Raw genomic sequence first — 23,406 nt, forward strand, 5'->3', positions numbered from 1 at the left:
GAATTGTCACCCATAATTTTTAGAAGTTTACAGGATGTTACAGTATTGGCAAAATGATGTCACTCAAAGCAAAGCCTCAGTGATAGCAGCTGTCTCTTTCTTTGTAGAAGATATTTGAGGATATTGCCATTTTTTTCTTTAGTATGTTGTGAGGTTTGCAGTATGGACTAAACACTTCATTTTATGTTTTAAAACACAGCACATAAATATTCAAATAACCTTTCCTGAAATGTCAGTAATGCTGACACACAGAACATTCTATTTTGATAGTTTCTTCCCTTTTTTTGGTGCACTTGCCCCTTTTTAAAGCAGATTATAGACAGTTTTCAACACTCCAGTCATGTGAATCACATCACCAGCTTATAGTAATATTCAATACTGTTGAATTTATGCTCACAAATCAACCACTTCAACACTTTCTTTATTCATTACACTCCTTCTTCATGGTCAATTAAAGCATCTCTTCTTCGAATGCCTACTGGAGATTCTATTTTCTTCTCAATGCTTTGACTTTGCCTCCTTTTCACCTTTCTTTTTAATGTTACTTTAAGATCCCCAGAAGCAGCCAACATGCCCTCGGGAATATTGTCTCTTTCTATTGAATTACACCTGGCCAGTGGTGTGCAATCTTCCAGAGAAAACTCCTTCTTCACAAAACCCAAGTAAATGATTCAGAATTATCAGTGTCCTCTGCATTACATATAGGTCTCTAAAACCAAAGTTTCCTGAAGAGGTAATCAGTGCAGTATTTTAATTATGTTGTTTGGCTTGGCTTGATGAGTCAGTCCTAGATGAGGGTGATGGAAGAAATGTCTTAAGTTTTCACTGGGATGACCTTTGGAAAGATTTAAATGATACAGTGATTAATTACTTTTTCTCAGAAATCTAATGTTCTGCAAAAATTTATTTTGGGACTTCAACATCTCCTCCTTGCTTTAAATTCAGACACAGGCTTTTTGTTTGTTTGTTTGTAAAGGCAAATAAAATACTATTTTACACTTGTTTGTTTTCCCATGCAAATGGTTAGTTGCAAGGCAGGAAACCACAATACATTGTACAACTGAGATACACAATTTGCTTCTCTGTCAATATAAAACCAAGGAAGGCATTTTCTGTCACTGCAGTTGTGTGCTAATGGAGGGAATAAGCACCATTCAGTTCAGCAGCTGCATCCTGTAAGGTGTGGACATATTCCATTGCTTTGTGCCAGCTCTCTATTCATAGGAAAGAAATACACTTAAGGCCTGCTCCTAGGCTTGGGCTTTTCTTTATGTTATTCAGGCCAAATAAAATTGGAACAGCAGAAAAACAGTTAATTGCATTCAGTTTTCCGGCTACATGCTAATAGTAAAACAGTGAGTACCTTCCTCTGAGAGAAGCAACTCCGTTGCTTTACTGTAATGATAAAATTGTCTGTAAAAGCAAAAGCAATTTATTTAGAATTTAGAAGGGCTCTGACTTAGACATACATTAAAGAGCTGTTTTGCCCTATATAATGAAGGCATAGAAATGACCACGCACTATGACAGCAGTCACGAAGTCATGCTGCCCCTCACTTTGAAGTCATTCATAATGTGTGTAGATGCTGTATTACTGTGGGTTTAGAGCCAGTGCTGAGAGAGGATGTCAGCATAAGACAACCAGATAATAACTTAGGCCTTGTCCAGTGATGCAGTAGTAACAACCAAGGAAAAAAACATCTTCTACTTTGAAGATGATCCTCAGTGTGAAGGTGCTCTACATGTAGCAAAGCCCCAAAGACATTTGGACCATACTACCATCACTGATGATGCAGTGGTTGCTGTGCAGCACGAGAATCTACTCCCAGTAGTGACTGGCAATATCTTATTTGGATTTAATGCTCTCATGCTAACCATAAGCCTTGCTGCTGCCATTAGGGGAAAGAGCAAAGAAACACAAACATGCAGTGTACTCTCATACAATTACAAACATCAGGAATATTTTCAAAATGTTATGACGATTCATTTCATGACATAAAGAAGAAATACAGACCACTCTTCCTTCAAAAGCATGTATGTCATCTTTTTGACCATAATAACAAGTCTATTTCCAGCTACTCGGATGATGTGCTGGATATTAGTTGTCTGGAGGTAGGCTTTTAACTGAAGTGTTGCTGGTCCAGCTATTCTATTAATTTTTTTGCTGGCTGAGATTGAGCACTCCCATCTCTCTCAGAAATCATTCTAAATTTATCTGCAAATGAGGAAAGAGATATCAGTTCTCAAGACTGAAATGGCAAGCTATGACTAATATAATATTCATTGTTATTTTGATAAATGTGCACTTGGTAATTGATAAAGTATCAGCTAAACCAGTTTATGATCTCAGCAGGGCAAGAGATAAATGGTGCAGTCTTTGCTACATCATTGCTGTGACATATATGGCGTTAAAAACCAGTATTTACACACTATGTTGTGTTCATGCTTTGCACCAACTCAGAGAGACACATAGCTAACTGTGAGGGACAGCAGATGATTCTAACACAACAGGAAAATACTGGCAATGATAACGGTAGATAGGAATCAGTAAGAGAAAATATATCCTCAAGCAATTTTTAAAATTTCAGTATTTTAATCCATTTTAGAGAGGAGTATGACAGAGTTCATAGGAAACAAATCACTTTTGTTGTGTTTCCTGAAGGCAAAGCACCAAATACTCTTCCAAATTTATATAAATAATAATTATGAGTAATGTATGTTATTTTGCTGTCAATAAAGAAGGCGAGCAACAATTTGTCCTAAACAAGCTAAATGGTATTAGAGTGCTAAGAACCGAGAAAAACAAGTTGTTTTAGGCTATGTGTCATCAATGTAGTTTCTTAGCTTCAGTGGTAGAAGGGATGTGAGCACACACTATAGTTAGAGAAAATGTAAAACTTAAGTAGGAGGAGAGCTCATTTTTAAGGAGAAAGAAAAAACAAGCCCTAAACCAGAAAACATCTGTTTAACTGGACTTTATGTGTCCTGTAATGGATCTTATACACTGCCTTCTTCTTGCTCCGTTCAGTGTACGTTTACCTTACAACTGGAGTTTATCCTACTAATTACAGTTCCCCTTCTGGTATTGTACAGGGGGAAAAGTTCATGCATGGATTTACTGCCATCCTTAAGTACAGCATGCTAAGAAGAACATTTGCTGCCTTTGATCAAGGCATTGGCCCATTTCTGGTCCTGGTATCAAGGGATTTAGTTCAGCAGACTTGAGGCAGCCCTGTGAAAGCAGAAGCTGGGCAAGGCTCAAAGGAGCCCGCTGTTGGTGGAAGTTCTTTGTGGCTGCAGAGTAAACAGTGTTGCAAATTCAGCTTATAATAGATAAGTTGGTTCCACAGAGCCATTTAGATATGTACAGAGTACATTTAGATATGTTTTTGGTGTAGGTCCATTGCAAGGGCAAAGCAGTACAACAAGACCGTGAGGAACATCCCCTGGAGAGGGGCAGTGCAGGGTGCTCCTGGGTGGGGAACATTGAGCCTTTGCGGTAGTGGCTTCATCTCAGCTGCCAAAACCTTCCTCTGGAAGTAATCCTGAACAGGATTTGGCTTCAGTACCCAACTGGAACGGCAAAGGGCAGCCCCAGGTCAGGATGGGCTCCAGCACGGGGTCTGAGACGTGGTAGAACATTGGGCCTGCCTGAGTGTCGACCCTCACACAGGTTCTGAAAATATGCCTTGAAAAACAGTCAGTCAAGCAATGGCTGGCAGCAGAATGTTCCCCTAAACCACTCCACAGGGGAGGCAGAGGTGACTCCTCTAGTCAGCATCCCATCAAGGAAGAGGCACAGCTGCCCTTCCTTCAAAGACTTCAGTTGGTTTAAAGGTCTCACGGATCAGGTAAGCCAACCCACTATTTTTATGTCCCATCCACAACCTTTCCTTTCCTTCTCCTGCTGCTAAACCACGGGGGCGGGTAGGGAGGAGAGCGATGCGTGCGTGGGGCCCGGGTAGCGCGGTAGCGGGGACACTCCCCTCCGCTACCATTGCGCGCCGGCCGCCCGCGGCGAGGTCCCGCTCCCCCTCCGCCCGTCTCCGGGCCGCCGTATGGAGGACGGGGAGCGGGTGGGTGGGGAAGCCCGAGCGCCGGGCGGCGGGAGTCGCTCGCCTCTGCCGGCGCAGGGGCGGCTCGGCTCGGCTCGGCAGTCCCGCCTGCGCGGCGCCGCAGGGGTTAAGCGCCCCCGCTGCCGGCGGGATCGCTGCCGGCGGGGAGCGGGTTAAGCGCCTGGCGGCGGCGGCTCCGCCACTCGGCTCCGCACCGCGCTCCGCGCCGGAGCCCATACAGCGGGAAGATGGCGACGGAGGGAGCGAGCGGCGAGCCCGGCTCTGGCGGGCGGGACGACTCGGCGGCCACGGCAGCGGTAATCGGACTGGCGAGAGAGGGGGTGCGACCCAGCCGCGGCCAGGAGGGTTCCCTCATGGGGTTGGGACGGAGCGGCGGAGGCAGGTCTCCAGGCACCGCTCCGTCCCTCCGCCCTCCTTCTCCCCCGGGGCGGGACGGGGTTCGCCGCGGGATCCGCCGCCGCCGCGGTGCCCCGTCCCGCTCCGGCCAAGAGCAGAGAGAGGCATGGGGTCTCTCTCCCTGCAGCTCTCCCTCTTCCCTCAGCGGCGGCGGTGCGTTCTCGCCCCCATTGTTCCTTCCCGCTGCTCCGGCGCGGGGAAGGGCGCCCGGCCCCCGGAGGGGGCTCCGCTCCCCGTCTCGCCTCTCCCGCACCCACACCCCCTTTTCCCCGCTGCTTCGCACGGCGTGGGGGCTGCCCCCCGGCTTTCCGGGAGGGCTGAGGTGCTGACAGCGGCTGGGGCGGCGAGACCTGTCAGACCGAGGCGGGGGTAACTTGTTCTTTAACCCTTTGCCAGGCCCGCAAGGCGCTTGGCTTTCGGCTGCCTCTCGTGAGGTGTTTTCGGCGCAGAGGCACCGTCCTTTTCCCCCGCCCAAGTCCCCGTCCCGAGCGCCGGCTGTGTGGACACGTCTCGGCTCCCAGGGCCCGCGCGTCAGGGGCAGGGTCTGGCTCCCCGCTTAAAATATCCTCAAAAGCTGAGCAGCACCCTCTCCCTGCCGGCGTGTCCTCTCTGCGGTGGGTGAGGCGGCTGGAGGGAGGCGGAGGGATGCGGTGCCACCCGATGTCAGGGTGTCAGGGGGAGGCTGCGCTCCCCTGGGCCAGGCTGGGCTCCTCTCTCCTGCTCCACACCACCCCAGGCAAGGCTGCAAGGCTCGTCTTCTCGGGCGGTCCGCGCCTCTGCTGGGCCGCGGCTCCGCGCCCGTGCTCTGGCAGAGCTCTGTCAGCCCTGCGGCTCTCCCTCTCCCGGTGCATCCCAGACCTAGCGTGGCCCAGCCTGTCTGGGGACTTCCCGGGGCGAGCCAGCCCTGGGTACTCGCCCGGCCGACAGCCGCAGGTCCAGAGTCAGGCTGTAGCTGCTCGGTTTCGTAGCCACATGCGAAGTTCAGGGCAGCAAACCCGCGGTGGTGCCCGTTCTGGTTGCGATCGCTCCTGAAGGCGATGATTCCCGAAGGGAGGGGCACTAGTTTTTCTGAAATTTAGGTTATTGCTGGCATTTTATTTTTTATTATCTTGTTTACTTCCAGGCAGGCACTAGTTCTTATCTGAAACCTTGTTCCAACTGTGTACGTAATTGTCCTTGTGTGTCTTAAAATCTGCAGGGCTGTGGAAATTCAGTTTTCCTTTAAAAAAGCAAACCTTACGCAGTGCATATTTATAACATCACTGTCTTTTAAAACAACGATATAACGATGGCATAAATCAATATTAAGGAAAGAATTAATGGAAGAAAGCTTAAATACTTTAAAGCCCAGGCTTTGACCAAAAATACTTATGCTAAATTCTTTAGTGTATTTGTATTAATAGTGCCTTAATTTTCAGTTTTAAAATACCAGACAAGTAGCCTGTAATCAAGTAGCACTTCAATATTGCACTCTTAGGCAGTGGAGTATAAGCCACTCATGCAATTTGGTGCTCTCATTGGGAAAGGTAAGGAGGGCTAGCTCTCCAGTGCATACTCGTTTTAAGATATGTTTTTAAAAGTGAAGAAATGCTAAGATGTAAAGTGTGTGTTTCTCCCTAGAAAAAGTAATAGCTATACTTGAGCAATAAAAAAATATTTTTAAATTATTGCTTTCCTTTTTAATTTGCCTTCAGTCATTAATTTTCCTTTTATGTTGTTTTCCTTACCAGTATAAACATTTTATTGTTGATTAATTTTATCTCTTGTACAGGAAAATAAAAAGAAAACCTCTGTGTAATGAAAATATTTTAAAGAAATAAGTTTCTCATACTTAAATAATTCTTTTGAAGGATTAGTATGAATAGCTTTTATTTTCTGTCTTTAATCTGGAGATACGGAATTATGAATTGGATCATCTTGCTTACTTTTTGGGTGACCACAGTCATTCAGATGACTATCTTTAAAGTCACTCTAGACTTCAACTTATACCAAAATATTGTATTCAGTACAGTTTTAGGTTAGATTTTTTTGAGGTTTTGGTTTTGTTCTGCTTTTTTTGCTTTTTTTTTTTTTTTTTTTTTTTTTTTTTTTTTAGTTCTCAGAATCTGCAGAAATGGTGTAGAAAAAAAGCTATTTGTATTAATAATGTGTTAATGTGTAAGTTTTCTGCTATAAGCCGAAGGTGTGTGACACAGGCCAGTACAATAAGGTTTCTTGATCCTTAATACTGTTCTTGCGACTTGATACACTGTCAATAACATCACTGGAAAATAAAGACTTTTTCTGCTCCTTTTAGAAGCACTCTAGAAAAGGAAGTGCTTCTCTCCCTTTTTTTACATTCACCAGGGAATTTCAGTGAAAAAGCCTAGACTGTTCTATAGTGTGTTACATTTAGGAGCAAAGCCAATAATCCTGTTATTCTGAGTTTCCCTGGATAAAGCACAGCATTTGGTGAGCCCATCACTTCTTTCCCATAAAATACTGGTTTTTTTATGGTGGTAAGGATGGCAGGGAAGAATGACAGGGGAGTGGTTCAGGTCGTTTTTCATACCTGCTCAGCATGATTGCACTGAAGTCACTGAAATTGTGTTGGTGCAACTTGGACTAGAATTGAGAGAAAACATATGTGTGTGTTTTAAAACATCTCTAAATGACTTCCATCTGCCTAATGTCTACCAATAATGATTATATAATAGCAAGAAATAATCCATTTTGACAGTCTTTTTGTTGAAACATTGAACATCAGCCTGCTGTGCAGACAGGGTTGGCTTGTCACACACTTTAACTTCAGCGTAGATTTAACAAAGCCTATGAAAACCCTGTTATATCAAACATGAAGTCTGTTGAAGTTATTCAGTAAAATTTTTGGGTTTGATTTTGCTTGACCAGTGATCAAAAGCATAAATGTTATTTTCCCCTCAAAGACAGTACCTTCTGCAAAGCTGTACATATAGGAGATACTGATAGAGTGGAATCTTGACTCCACTAAAGTGAGTAAGGATGTTGCTACAAAATTGCATCGAGAGTGTGTGCGGATCACTCTGGGTTGCTGTGGGTCGTGTAACAGTACAAAAAAGTTACACTACATGAAAGCTATCAATACTAAAAAAAAAAATATATATACATAAACTGAGAGAAATTCCATGATACTTTGTGGTGACATTGTGGGGTATTTTATGCCTTGCTTGGTGTATTCACAATCTATTGAGCTGTAAGAATTCGTAGTAGAACTGCCATTCTGGTCAATATGGTGAAATGCTAAATTATGGATTGATCATATAAATTATATAGGCTGGTTTAGATCAGTTGGAAAGATTCTTACCTGAAAACTACTGCAAGTAGCAGAAAATGAGAACATAGCCTTGAAAAGCAAACGCTATATCTCTTACAAGAGATTACATCCTAGAAAATGGTCGCTTACAAAAGGACCGTTAGCAGCCCTGTTTTCATCTGAATACAAGTTTTCCGTGTAGCGTTATCATTCAGATAAGTTATTTTCTTCTAGTCAGATGTGTGATGCCATTGTGTTTCAGCCTCTAGGTGACATGCAGAGACAGCACAGTTCTGTCTGTTCCAGTTCTCCTGCTTCTCTGTGTTAAGAGATTGGTCTCGATCCATTTTGCAGTGACACTTCAAACCTGCTTTCTTCCTCTCCTTTCCCTTTTCCCAACTACAGCACTGCCTTTTCTATGTCTTCCTCTCCACAACCTACAGCACATCCTTTCTTCCTGTGTTGTGAAGATCTTTGGGGATGAGTCAAGAAAGCCACTGAATGCAGTCCACTTTGCAAATGTTCCTTTCTCTTCCAAATGTGGACTGTCACACTGTCATTAGAGGTGAAGTGCAGAGGTGAAAATTCTGAGCCAGATATGTGAAAGTGGCATGGGAGGTGTAAAGCTGACGGATGTAGTAAGTTCTGTTTTTTTCTCAACTGCTTTGTCTTCATTTGTGTAAGCATTGCTTTGGCCTCAGAGGGGATATACTAAGATAGGAATAGAGATGGAAATTGGGACAGGAAGGAAAAATCTCAGGAAGACAGCAGTTTGCGGTCTGGTTGTGCACCTACTCCTACTCAAGAAAAGGAACAATTTTTTTAAAACACCTATATAATCCTTGAACATGTAAGCCAGAAGCTGTCAAGTAGGCTTAGGGAACATGTACTGGTATGTACATATGATATAGGAGTTAAAGCTTTCCTGGGAATTAATGTTTTGGTTCTCTTATAGCACAAAGTAAGGTGCAAAATTCTGGAAAACAGAGAAAGCTTCAACACTGTGTACCCATATCTGTATCTAATCATATACCATTTACCTTACAAGTGACTTACTTCAAAGCAACTTGCTGAACAGAAATTGCCCATTAAATCTAAGAATTTAAACATGATTATAGAAGACTTATGGGCCTCAGTCTATACAGAAGCCTAACTTGCACTGAACTAAAAAATGATAAAGTATCTTTGTGGCTTTTAACAGACTGCAGAAATGTTTTAGCAGCTGTGACAATATATGGGTGTGTATAAAGGTCTTAGTGATTTTGGAGGGGTTGGGGGCTGGTTTTTTTTTTTGTTGCTATTTCCAAAACAAATTTTCCAGCTCTGAGGTATATTTATGGTTAATGTTGAAACTGTTAAAAATTTTGCTGTTAGCTGAAGCCAGGAAAGCCCACAATAGCTAACCAAAACCTCCCCCACAGCATTTAAAGAAAACCTTGTGAAAAACCCAGGAAGCTGGGGAGGTGTGCTTGAGGAGGGCAGAATAAGCGGGTAACTTCTGGTGGTGAATAATCCAAAAGTCATTGAGCTAATGGATGTTATAATTAAATGCATATCTAGTAGCCTCATGATCCCTTAGGTATGACTATGAAATTTTATGAGTCTTGAATCTTAACATCAGATGATATTCTCTTCAGCAAAAAATTCCATATTAGTTGGGGAGCAAGTTCAATGACATTGCTTTTCCTTGAAATGTATTTTTTAGCTTTCATACCTGTTTCTGTTACTAAGAACATTCCTAAAGGTTATATCTTCTGAAGTTTGTCTTGGAAGGGGTGGGAAATGGACATGTATTTTTGCATCAGATAATTTCTGGTGAAGCATGGATCACAGATTCTTACCCTAAGCCTTCCACAGGCAAAGCAATAAACTGTGGTTTTCCCTGAAGTATTCATGAATAGTATGTGGATATTATAACCACTTCTTTTAGAAGTCTCTCTGTTTGCAGTTTGCTTTATTATAAAAGGGCTATGATTCATTTGACCCCATACCCACTTCCTTTTATAGTTAGTGGGGTGAAGTAAGTGGCTAGAAGGAATAACCTGTTTTAGAAACAGGTTTGTGAACTTCACTGGTTTTGAGTGAAGTGACTTGGGCAACTGACTCTTGAAAGCATGTGTAGAGGTATGAATGGGGTTTAAGACACTTAAATTTAGGTGTCTATGTGAATGCACAATATTTAATATCCTATTAAGGTCAGTGGAGCCATGAGCAATTAGTTCTGATGGTGATTAGTTGAACAGCTTTTTTGTTTGTTTGACTGGGCTGATTAGTTCTCCATTTAAAATAAAAGGACATAGGGTACCTGGCTTGCATAGCTGGTACCATTAGGTGCCTCATTTACATACATACATACATACAAGACACACACCTTTAGGTTTTCTCCTTTAGCAGCCCATATGTGATACTCCAGGTATCCCAGCTGGACTTCTAGTCCAGTTGGCATGGGTGATTTTCCTAAATTCTGTATTAAATCTGCCTGTCCCAGAAAAGTTGTCTGATTCCTGGGACATTTCAAATCATACTAAGTAGTTCTTTATAGGAAACTAAAGAGAATTGGCGAAAATAGATATTTATACCTGATTAGATGAGTTGTACCTGGGACACATACTTGGTGTTGTAAAACATACAAATCATGGTTGTGTTTCTCTGGTGCAGTTGTTTAATGAGTCTGGCAGATGTGAGGCCATCAGTATACTAGAAGTATACAATTTATTTTGTATAGCCTAATAAGTAATAGCATTGTATTGATGAGACTTCAAGTTAAAACATGTAATAAATGTAGATATGTACCTTTCCCTTCCCTTCTGAAAATACTTTTTAAACTTTTGACAGCTTTTCTCTATGTGTCTTTCTGTGCACCATTTTTATACTTCTCCCCACTCCATTTTATACTTCTCCCCCATTCTCACCCTTCCAGCCCTCAATTATGCTCCATAGGTTTCTTCCCCATGTCCTGGATTACTACCCAACTCCATCTTTTAGAAAGCTTTCTGAGCAAGAAGGAGCTTGTTTCCTGTGATTTGTGATTAATTCACAGCTAATTTGTTTTTTCCCTGTGTTATGTTTAGGTAAAGTACAAAGTTGGGGCTTTTATACTTTACCTATCTCTTCTGGCTTCTGCTGAAGGCAGCAGAGTTTTTCACAATTGTTGTGATAGCACAATGAAAAGCACTTTTAGTTCCTGAAGTTGCCAGTACTATCCACTGGGCTATGTCAGCAGTACCAAAATGATGGCACTACCAACATCTCACAATATTGACTGTAAAGACTTTTACCATTTCTACTCTAAATTGTTTTGCTTGTAAGAAAGACTCCTCTTTTCCTGTGCCTCATGGTGACCTTCCAGTTTCATCTTCTTTCTACCTTTTCCAAAGGCGATGGAGGCTGGAAAATGCCTCTCCAGTTTGATCGCTGCTGTTCTGAGTAGTCTTTCTCTTGTTCAGAATTGATGGATTTTTCTTCCTTTTGGCTTGGCAGAGCTTATTTTAGTCTTTAGCAATGCTGGTATCATTTTGCCAGTATGTTTTTTGTGATGCACATGCAGGTAGTTGGATGAGTTCTAGCTAATTAGCAGTTTGCTCTATTGTAGGTGCACTTGCTGCCAGGCAACATACACCCCTTACAAAACTGATCTGGAAAAATAATGTGGAATTTTAGAGACAGAGAGAACTGTAGTGGTGTTTTTCAGGTATTTTATTCTTGTGGATCAAATAAACCAAACATTTTAAAATCTGAAAGAAGTAGAGAAAAAAGTTCTCTTGTGTTTTTTGGTTGTATATACCAAATATCTTCTAGGGCAACATATTCCCATATCTCTGTTATAAAACCAATACAATGGCTGGCTTGGTTACATAGTTGTTGATAATTAAATTTTTACAGCTTGGCACTTTGCCACAGTATCTGGGGTATTCTAGCAAAACCACAGAGGATGCATAAGCCATGAGCTACTAATGCAGTCTTTATTTTCTGGAGATCTAAGACTTACTGCTCCACTGGAAGATATTAGGAAGATGACTTTTCTAGATCTAACCTGCAGTTTTTTCTATAACTTGGCCAAACAGTGCTCCATCTGAATGAGAATTTTGGGCCTGCCGTGACTGACATCTTGATCCACAGATGTCACCGAGTGTTTAAGAGGGAGGATAGTTTTATTTCCTCATGTGCTTTATCTGTTCAAGTCTTTAAGACATTTTTACAACTGTGCTTGAGAATATTTCAGATGTTTAAACTATTTTGGTCCAGTTAGGGTAGGCTGTGTTGCAGCTCCATGAGTGCTGAATCAGAGATTTGTATGAGGAGAAGACGTGATAGTGTCTTCAGTGACTGCCATGCACCCTCTTATCCCGTGTGAATGGATTCGGTGTTGCTTATCCACAGTGAACAAGTTGAAGATGATGCTAAAGTTCTGGAAAAAAGTAGTCATTCCAATTTCAGAATTTGTCAGATAAAGTTGGGGGGAAAAGCCTCAGTAAGCATAAAATTATTCATAAACAAGACCAGAAAAATGATGTTATTCTTTTTCATCCTATAAAGCACTTTTTCTGTCTGTATGTCTCTTCTGATTGATTGTGGACCATTTCATACTTTAAAATGAGAAGGCATCAGACAAAAGTAATTGACAACAAAGGTGGTGATTCTACACAAAATGTGTAGTTGTGCTGTGGAATGCTGTGGATGCTGAAAAAAGATTAAAAAAGCAAGGGGACAGGTTCAGAACAGATATGTCAGCTGAAGGCTGCTACATACAAAATTACAATTTCTGACTCAGAAGATGAACAAGCTGGAAATTGCTTGGGGATTGGTTGGGGAGAGTATTTCTGGAAGTATCATTATGGGCTTGTTTTGTTCTAGTCCTGATTGTAAGGCATCCCTTATTGGCTGCTTTTGGAAACAAGATTCCTGGGTAGCTTTTTAGCTTCATGTGCTAGTATTGTTTAGGTATGTTTTGCTAGTTCTTATATCATATTTTTAAAATTAAAAATATAAAAACTAATTTGAATATCTTGTTGGAATGTCTTTCTGTTAAAGTTTCTTTGTGTTTATATCTAACCATAAATTACCAGAGACCACACTTAACTGCTAGTTTTTACTGTCTTTTCTTATGTTCTAGTTCAAGGTGTACATTTGAACAAAATTTATGTAATTGCTTAATCAGATGCTTAGTTAAAAATCTCATCACTCCACGTATGTTGAAGAATGTCTCTGATTTGTTAAGAATGGAAGAATGTTTTCATTTATGTCTCAGGATAGACTGCAGATACCAGCTGTTTCACCTCTGATGGACAGTCTTTTGAAAAAGGTCTGCCTTGTGTTATACCTCCTGACAGACTGAATTTACTGACTTGGGCAAAAGAGTAGGATACGTTTCATGTACTGTGCTTTTGTGGATGCCCCTCTCAACTTTGTCCCTGGTTATCAGATGTCTTGAGCGTCTTTTTTTTTTTCTCTCTCTCTTGTTAGAAAAGACAGGCATATTTTAGAGTGGGAAGATAATGTAGGGGATAAATCATTGAATGGCAACTTAAAAGACCATTACTGACATTACTGAATATTATGTTTTATACTACTTGCTTTCTATTTTTGGAAAAAAAAAAATCCCTGCATTAGTTTTCCATCTGAAAAATGAACGCTTTATTCTCTATTATAAAAGAAGTTGTATGAAGAAACCAATTCCTATCCTTGAGATATTAGGTTTTGTGAGGTGGTTCATAGAAGAGGGATGGTGAATAAGTCATTGTATCTGAATTAAATTTAGTAATTAGAAGTGCCAAGAGTGAAAACTGTTGCAGCTTGTAAGGTAAAATTTACTCTACTGACACTACATTACATGAGGAGCTGTATAAGTTTAGTGACTTTTTATTTTATATGCGTCCTTAGATCAGTGAGCATTATATAGAATTGTGAGGAGCAGTGTGAGAGGCTGCTGCAGCATATATTGAAAAATGCCTTCCAAGAAACCAGTCGTTTCTCTTGATTCACTGGCGTGGAGAGTAAGAGCTATTTTTGGAATAGAAGAATAGCTGACCCAGGCAGCAAAACCAGAAGATAACTGTTGTTCAGGCTAAAGTTCTGCTTAGAATGAATGGCCCCATCTTCAAAACAGTTATGCTTAATAGAAATAGGGTGACTGGAGCATTTCTTATGAGGACAAACTGGGGGAATTTTTCAGCCTCCAGAAGAGACAACTGAGAGGGGACCTCGTCCCATGTCTATCAGTATGTGAAGGGAGGGTGCCAAGGGAATGGAGTCCAGGCTGTGTGGAGTGGTGCCGAGCAGTAGTAGAAAAGGCAGTGGGCAGAACCTGATGCACAGGAAGTTCCACCTGAATATGAGGAAGAATTTCTCTACTGTGCAGTGACTGAGCACTGGAGCAGGTTGCCTAGAGAGGCCGTGGAGTCTCCCTCACATGAGATATTCTAGATCTCTCTGAACACAATCCTGAGCCGTGTGCTCTGGGATGGCCCTGTTTGTGCAGGAAGGTTGATCTGTATTACTCACCTAAATGAGGAAGCTCAATCCAACATATATTGAATGTAAATAGCTGAAGTTCTGGCACACAGCTCTCACTAGCCATTTGTGCACCTCTGTGTGTTTTAACTGCAAAATGAAAGTGTAACACAGTAATACTAACACAGACACAGATTTTTGGGTATTTTTTGGGTATGGCCTTCTAGCCTGAGGGAAGAACGACTGTTCTGCCATCCTCTAGCCTTGAGAAAGTAGAAATGGTACTTGCCTTAATTTTTATTGGATTTTTCTGTACTGAAGTTAAGCTCTTGAGTAGCTGAATGTTTAGATTTTATGTGCTTTGGGGGACATGGACACCATATCCAGATACACTGCTCACCTAATTTGGCAACAGATTACTTCATACAGAACATAGATGAGTGTTTGCTTTGCAGGGCTTTCTAGTAAACACATCTACATCATAGCTAGGAGTCTAGTGTTTGTTTACCTTACAGGGAATAATAGCATACTGAAAATCAGTCTGGGCAGCTGAATCTAGCACATGGAATAAAAGTTGTTTTCTCTTCCTGAAAGTAATTCCCTTCTAAATTCTTTAAGTGCCTACTGGTGTTAGTGTTGTGGATGGTGAACAGATTTGTTAATCTTATTTACCTTTGTGATTTTGTGAATTTTATAACGTTTCCCTCACCACACCTCCAGAATCAAGGATTGCAGCCTTGTAGTATTTCCTCATATAGTACTTACTCCTTTTCATTCTTTTAGTTAGCAGATTATGCACTTTTTAGGTGAAGACTTTATGCTGTACTTGAGATGTGGGTTTACCAGGGTTTTATATAGCAGTAAAAGGAGGTTGTTCACCTGTAAGTGAAGAATTATGTGCCAGCTTCCATATGAAATAGCTGTCCCTGCCTCTTCTCTATCCTTTTTCCAGGTTATTGATGAAGAACTTGAATAAGGCTGGTCCCAGAGGTGCCCCTTCTTACCTGTTTCAATTTTGGAGAGTGGTTGTTACCTATGATGTTTGTTTACTATCCAGGAAGTGTCTTTTATTCCTGTACATTTGGATAGGAGTTTTTGTATAATATTGGATACAGAACCTTGTGCAAAACTGGAAAATTCAAATACATTAGTGTCCAGTGGATCCACTTTACCATGTGCCTGTTGACATTGTTACAGAACTGTAGCAGTTTGGGAGGTGAATTTTGTTTTACAGAAGCCATGCTGATACTCCCACTATACACTGAGTATGTGCTTAATGATTTTATTCATTAGTATAAACTCATTCTTCTGTCTTGCTCAGGGTGGCAGTCAGACCTACGCTGTTCTTAGTAAATGTGGAGTGGAAAGAGACTGTTGCTATGAACTGTTTGTTACTGCCTCTTGAACCCGAACTGTTCCCTCCAGCCAAGCAAATGAGACTGCAAATAAAGCATACATATAAGATTCCACGTCTTTTCACAAATTGTTCTTCAGAAGTTCACATTCAGCCCGGTGTGTGGTGGTAACTTGCTAGCTGTTTGCACAGGTGCCTCAGGTGTGCCGTGGTTAAGATTCTTTCCTCCCCTTCCTCCCTATAGTGCTATTTCACATCTGTTTCAGCCTCTGTGAAGCTGCACAAGGGAACAAAGTCACAAAGTTAGCCACTTTACCATTGTGGGACACATATTGAGAAAGTAAGAAAATTACAGCCTGAAAAATATTCCAGGCTGGAGCTTTTCAGCTCTGTTCCCAGCCGATAAACTGGCCCAGCTCAAGGCTAGGGAGAATTTCTCCCAGGGTGATAATCTGGTCAAAATAAAAAGGAATTAATAACAAAGATAGAACACCTGTTGTGGTGTGTGACCAGGCCCTGGGAGGGGTGTCTTCTCTCTGAACCAATCACCTTTTCTCTACTCTTGGAATTGCGAGTCATGCTATAAAACCAAGTGTGTTTCTGAATAAACTTGTCTCTTTCTTCCGGTCATGAAAGATGACCATGTAGTTGTGCATCTTATTTCCGCTGCACTTAAAGGGTTAAAACCCCATTCCACGGCTACATACCATTTCATCTTTATCATTCACAAGATTTTGCAGGACTGATCCCTTGCAACAATTTGAAACAATATAATATGGGAGGGCTCTAATTTCTTCATTTTAAATAAAAATAATCGACTATTTGCTATTAATTTTGACTATATAGTACAAATAAAGACATCAGCTCTTGACAACTATGGATGGATGCTGACATATCTGTTTTTCAAAATTACAGTAAGTATTGGAGTCAGTGTGCTCATCAGTGTTTTGTTTCTTACAGACAAGAGAGTTTGATGTGGATAACCTGAGCAAGCCAGAACTGCGAATGCTTTTGAGTGTAATGGAAGGAGAACTAGAAGCACGAGACCTTGTGATCGAAGCCTTGCGGGTAAGTTACTCGGTTGTTGTGATTTTTGGCTTTTTTGGAAATTCTCTTTTGCCACTGCCTTTATACTGTATGCAGAATGTTGTTAGTGGAAGAGTAAATTGTGATTTTTAAAGTTTTATGTTGACTAAATCTCAGTAATTATAAAATATGTTCTTCTTTAGTTGTAGCCATTTGATAATTCTGCATAATTTTGGTCTAAAACACCAACAAAATTTCAAAGAAATAAGTAAAAAATGTGCGAAATTGCTTCCTCTTTGAATTCTTTTGTATTCTAAAGTCTGTTATTCGTGAAAGGAAGAAATAACTTAAAGGGAAAATTCAGTCCATTTGTAATTTTTTCTGTTGGGCTACATTCAGTCATACGCTCTATTCAGTGCTTTTATTTTCAGTGAGATGGAAGAAGGGACAAAAATCAGGTGGTCATATTCACTTAAGAAAATATTTTTGTGACTTTTTTCTTTGCTTGCCTTTTTGAATAAAAAATATGAGATACGTGCTTTTAACAGCACTTGCAAATACTTGGTTAGGTTTTTACTGTCAGGCACATATGAAGGTTAGCTTTCTGCTTCAGAAAATTGAAGTCTGAAAGGCAACTTAATTGATTGGAAATGTACAAACAAAACTAAGTAAAATATGATTTTTTTATGATGGGAAAAACAGTATTCTATGGTTTAAAAATATTTATAACTTCATAGTTGAATAAGGGGAAATTGTGCTCTTGAAGGTATTGAAAGTATTGTATAGCAAAACCTTAATGTAATAAAATACATCTAGTGCTGATTTTTAGTAGTATGTATAATGATTATCAAGTAATGTGGGAACATTTTCCACTTGAAATGTCACAGTAACAATGGTAAATGCATTTTTATTCAGTTTTAAGTTGTTTTGTGATGGTTTCAGATCACCTGTTGCAAATGGAGCTTTAAAGTAGCTGTCATTGATGTATGTGAATTAGTAACTGAAGGCTTTATAAATCTCTCTTATAAAATGTAATTTTCATTTTGTAATGACAATAAGACTGTAGGGGCAATATTTTTCTGGAGTATTACTGCACTTTGAAGTTACTTTGTGTCTGGCCTTCAGTTATATGCATATATTGAAATGTACTGCCTTTTCATCTAACTGTTTCACAATTTCATGGCTCATTTTCCTGGACTAGGAATTTTATTTTCCCTGTCTGCCAGGTAAAGTTTTGTAAAAGTGAGAATAGTGTGCACAGCACATCCAGAATCTCTTTTTTTGACTCTTCTAACTTTGGAGGAATGCAAATAGAATATTAATTCAATTTTTTTCTAATAAATATTCAGGAACAAGGTACTACATTACATGTAAAAAAATGTATTTGCTGAAATTGAGAAAAGTGGGGGGAAAAAGGCAAAAAAATTAAAAATGCAGTAGGCATTTAATGATAGTAAGCATTAAATATTCAGTGTAGTGCAGTCCCAGGAGGAAAAAAGTCTATATCAAATTCACATGCACCTGCTGAAATGGGTAGTATGTATACAGTAGGTTTTATTGATTAACACAGATAAATGTAAAAAGTAGCTCCATTTCACATAAGGTATTTAAATGTTGAGTGCTGGGGGGCGTGGGATATTTTTGTTTAGTTGGTTTTTCGTTTTTTTTTTCTCCTACATCTCAATTTCTAGTTTCTCTAAACAAATTCTGTGTGTAACTCAAATCTTCCTGGCAGCTTGTCTGCTTAGCTGTACTACTACTGGGAAACTTGGAAGCCATACCTGCTGAAGAACTGGAGGCTGATATGTTGTAGTATGATACTTTTGGATCTTCTGGCTTCTTAGTTGGGAAGCCACAATTCAGCAGTATTAGCAGCTGGATTCTTCAAGCAGCACACAAAAATAAACAAATAGCTGGCTAAATGTAAAAGTGTATAACAAGAGAATTCCAGTGGAATTGTGTCAGATTTGGTACTTTGATTTGGTGCAGCAAACAGGCATACATAGTTTGCATGTCCTTAAAGCAAGAAGGAAATGATTTTCATATAAGGGAAAAGACTAACATCTCAAAAAGAGATGATGGTCTGTTTCAAAATTAGGATAAGTTTGTGAGTGTGTTTTTGAGTGTTGGGGGAGTTGGCTTGTTGTGGGGTTTCTGTAATCCTGCTAGTAATTCAGGGCTGTTCCAAAGCTCAATTTCTGTGACAGGTCAAAGCCTGACAATTTCCAACAATAGACTAGAAAATGTGTATCTTTTCTTTCATCTTAAGTGATCTTAAGTGAAAGGACAGCAGTTTGAGTTGATGTGAAGAAATATTGTTAAATTAAATGGTCATCATGGGGGCTGGGATGGGGAGGGAAGATTAGTTAGTAAAGTGTTGATTTTTATTAAGGTAATGCAGTTTGTGCTACATGATAAATTAGAATCAAACTTAGTGTCATGTATAATTAACGGTTTTAATGTGCCTTTTTTTCATAATGTGATGTAGAATTTCCATTGGATTTTATATAAGTTTTAGATACCTTGAAGACTGCTTTTGAAACAAAACCAAAACTTCAAGAAGAAATTTGTAGGAAATATGCAGATGTCATCTGTTTGCTTCCACAATTCCGCAATGCAACCAATACATGCACAACTTATTCCTGCTTGAAATGGTTACAGTAATTATCAATCAGAGCAATTTAAGTTGCTGGACAAGTTCAGCCTCGTGGAAACCAACAGACTTGGAAAAGTAGATCTTCGTGATGCTTAGAGTTAAATATCCAGGTTTGTTCTCCAAGTCATAAGTTAATTTACTGTAGAGAAGAGCATAGATATTTACCTCAAAAGATCTTTGTGTAAATCTTTCTCATTAGCGCTCTGATTTTGTATCATTACTACACCAAGTGACTTGATTTCTCTTTTTTTGAATCTGTAGCTTCTCTATTTTAGTAGCTTCATGATCACGGTTGTGCTGCAATTAAAATTAGATTCAGATTAACATTTAAATAATGAAAATTATTTCATTAATGAGAAATAACTTGCTGAATAATTGCTATTGAGAGTCCATATAGGTAAAAATGGAGGGAGATTTAACTATAGTGCTGCCTGCATCTGTCTCAATTATCCAAATAAATTATCTGCCTGAAATAAGGGGATAATTTTTTTCCTGATGTGGAGGTAATGTGGCCATGTAACCAAAGCACAAGTCTGGCCTCTGACAACTGTGATCTCAAATATAGAGTTCATTTGTTGTTATTTCTTCTCCAGACAAAAAGTGGTTGCTGTGGCTGTTTGTTTTCTACAGATTTTTTTTTTAAGAGCATGGACCCTCATATGAGGAATTGATATGGTAGGAATAGCTATCAAGAATAAAATTGTAAATACTAAATACTGCTTTTTGTGGTAATTTTCTCATAAAGTTAAATAATTTGTAAGTTATTTTTCATCTAAAATTTTAAAGCCTCATTCAGTTGGGATTTCTGTTTATTGTAAAAATACGTTGATTTGCTTATGTAGATTTCATTAGGTAGTAAATGGTAAATTGAAAATGCACGCTTGCTTACATGGTATACATTATTTAATGTGAACAAAAAAATGCAAATTTTTACCATACTAGAGTTTTTAATATACCACATTGCATGGATTTAGAACAACTTCATTTGACTGTTGAGAAAAATCACTAATGAATTTTTAAAAAAAGTTTAAAAGAACTGCCAATACCAACAGTGGATGTATTTTTGGTTAATGAAAGTCGACTACAATATCAATGAGCTTTCTCAGAGCTTAAGTGAGCTCCAAATCAACAGATTCTGTATATATGCTGGCTGAGTCAGGAAGACAATATACAAATGGCAACCTGAACTTGGTTGTAGGTGTTTTTCAGTGTTGGAAAGCCCTACTGTATTTCATTTTTGCTGTAACTTCCTAAGACATGAAAGCTTGTTTTCCATGTATGTGTTCGTACTGACATCTGTTTAATCTTTCACCCAGTTTCTGCAAAAATCTGACAAAATGCCAGGCATTTTAAAAATGGGTAGTGCCATAAAACCAGGCAGCTGATTAAGAAAATTCATACTGTTGTTAGGACTTCAGTTGAAGGGAAGGCAGAGATCTGTGCAGTCCTTTTTTGAGCCCTGTATAGGGACTGTAGAGTACAGAGTTAGGGAAAGTCAGACTTTGCTAATTTAACTGCTCAGAGAGTTTAAGTTAGACGATCTAAATTTATAAAAAGATAAGAAGAAAAAATATCTCTGCTGTAGAAGCTAATTCTGCCTGAATTTTATCTCCCTGAGTCTAAGCATTTTGACAAGTGTGCAGCTTAATCAATGGAGCTACAAATAAATCATAGTTTCTGTATTATGTTCAAGTAGAAATCCATATAAGATAATTTGCAACTTGCCCTAGCAAAAGTATATGAGTTCCTGAAGAATTTTGTAATGAAGGTCCAAATATTAATGTAATTAAATAGGTAGGTCAAAGGACAGAAATTAATGCATCCTATAACAATACCTCATATTCACATTCAAGTTTAGTAACCCATTCTACTAGCTTTACTTAAAAATCTTGCAGTCTAAAAATGCAAGATTTAAAAATAAGGATAAACAGCTTTTAAGAGAGTATAGTGATTACTGTGTAGATTTGCACAATGTTTCTTTGACATAGCTAATGCATAGTATGTTGAATGCCTATTTTCAGGTTCTAGCTCTCCTGTTAGTCATTTCTGAATTACTGGGATATCAGCATTCAATTGCATGAGAAATTCTGTATTTTAACAGAAGTGTTCCCAAAAGGAGGATCACAGGAGTCTCACTTGTTTTAGAATGATGAGATTGCTTCAGAAATTATGGGTATTTTATTGTACTATAAGACTTAGGATTTCTAGAATGAATTTTGGGGTTAGAAGGGAAGAAATCTGGGAGTTAACAGGATAAAGGGAATGAATCCTTGCAATTTAGTTGTTCTCAAATTGACTGGTAGGGAGAAAAATTACACATGTATTAAGTATAATCTGTCAAAGGGAGTTACACATACTATAAATTATAGACCCTTACCTGCAGTAATTGTTCTAAAATGTGAATTCTAATTTCTCCTATACATATGAATACCGTGAATCCAGAATGGAGGAAGCACACAGTAGGTGGCTTTGGAGGTTTCTGGCAGCCAGTAAGGCAGCCTGTTTTGTAGCTAGGTGTCTTGGAAAAATGATAACTCTGTAGAAGGAGGAGCAGAAGATGTTAAACTGTGTGTAACAGAAGGTTATTGTTGTAAACAGTATGATGGCAGTTGTTGGTCTTGGTGGCAGAAGTGAACCATGAAATAGAAGTCAGATAATGCCTTATTTGCATTGTCATTTTTGCATATTGCAATTTCTTTGCGTAAAAATTAATTTTTACTAAATTTTGGGGAGCTAATAATCAGCAGATTATCTTATCCTTGCTCATCTTTGCATATTATGTCATTGCTCATCTGATCACTACTTTTGATTTATTGAATTTAATGATGGTTGTGTATGCATTTTCTCTTCTCTTAAATATAGTTTGTCTTTACTTGTCCAATGTGTCTGGTTATGCTTAGAACTTTTACTTTCCTGGTAGGAGTTTAGTGTGCTTTTCTGGATGGGTCAGTCAACAACTAGTATTTCACTATTGCTAGCTATTTAAAATTGATTTCAAGGAAATTATGAAATAGTGATAAGCCTCACACAAGTTAGTAGATGAAATTTTTTATAGTATTTAGTTTGAAACAGTTTCTATGTCTGTTTATTTCAAGTTTTAGAGTAATGAAACATGCTCTTTGAAACTAATTGAAACGATGTTGTTTATTACAGCCTAAATGTTCAGATTTTAATTTGCCCCTATTTAATCATGGTTTATATATTCTGTTAGTTTATATTGTGTTGTATTTACTTTCTTATACTTATTTTTTTTGTAGTAATTGTGTAAGTGTACACTTCGTTATGAATGGAACCAAGTTTCACTTTTTCCAGAAGATGTTTGGCTTGTGGCAGCTGCAATCCCTGGACTAATTAACTCTGATGATCAGAGTGATCCTGCTATTTTGACTCTCATAAAAGCCACTTTTAGAATTTGTTGACAAAATAAGTTTTCAGTCATGTTACAACACTTCTTGTGATAGTTATTTGCTGTTTACCAAAGGGGGACATTAAGCACTGAACAGTGCAAAACATTCCTAAACCAAATAACATTAGTCCTATATCTGTGTTGCTTCACTAAACTTAAGCTTCATCACTCAGGTGAATACCTTTATTCCAGAGAGAACACAAGTATGAACTATGAAGCTTGTTTTCTGGTATGAAAACTCTACAGCCTTGCATTGCAAACAACCTGTTCACTCTTCATTCCAGCAGTGACTGTTAAACTGATCATATTCTCCTTTTGTTTTTCATGTAAGATCTGAATATCTTTATCATTGGCAGGCATGGTACTACTAATTCACATGAAAGTATTCTGATTTTTTTATTTGGATAATTGCTTTGCCTTTCCCACTTGATCTCTCTTACCCTTGTTTCATCTTTCTGTGTAATCCAACATAAATTAGTGGGTAGAGTTAGAAGCACACATTATTTGTAATAATAATAAAATATTACAACATCATTCATCAGTGTCTTCATTTCTGTAATCTTTGAGAATTATACAGATGTGACTTATTTGAGAAGTGTTATCTGTTTGCCATCATTACCCACATTGCTGACGATGAGAAATTAACTGGGTCATCTGTTGTCTGTGTTATGTTATCTGAAATTTTCCATTTTTTAGTTCAGGGAACATATTTCCCCTATGCCAGTAAATGGTAAGGTCATTTTGCTGATGGCAGTGCTCAAGTGCAACTGAA

The 23,406-nt window shown here is 39.1% G+C and overlaps 1 protein-coding gene across 1 annotated transcript in view; it reads left to right on the forward strand.

Moving 5' to 3' along the window:
- Positions 1 to 4,106: 4,106 nt before the first annotated feature.
- CTTNBP2 (cortactin binding protein 2) overlaps positions 4,107 to 23,406 on the forward strand; it is a 77,217-nt gene continuing 57,917 nt past the window's right edge. The window contains 2 exon segments of the mRNA XM_088165446.1: positions 4,107 to 4,371; positions 16,507 to 16,614. Of these exon segments, the coding sequence (XP_088021572.1) occupies positions 4,303 to 4,371; positions 16,507 to 16,614 (177 nt within the window). The 5' untranslated portion in view covers positions 4,107 to 4,302.

The sequence above is a fragment of the Sturnus vulgaris genome, chromosome 5 (assembly GCF_052056855.1).
Source record: "Sturnus vulgaris isolate bStuVul1 chromosome 5, bStuVul1.hap1, whole genome shotgun sequence".
In the NCBI taxonomy this organism is placed as follows: domain Eukaryota; kingdom Metazoa; phylum Chordata; class Aves; order Passeriformes; family Sturnidae; genus Sturnus; species Sturnus vulgaris.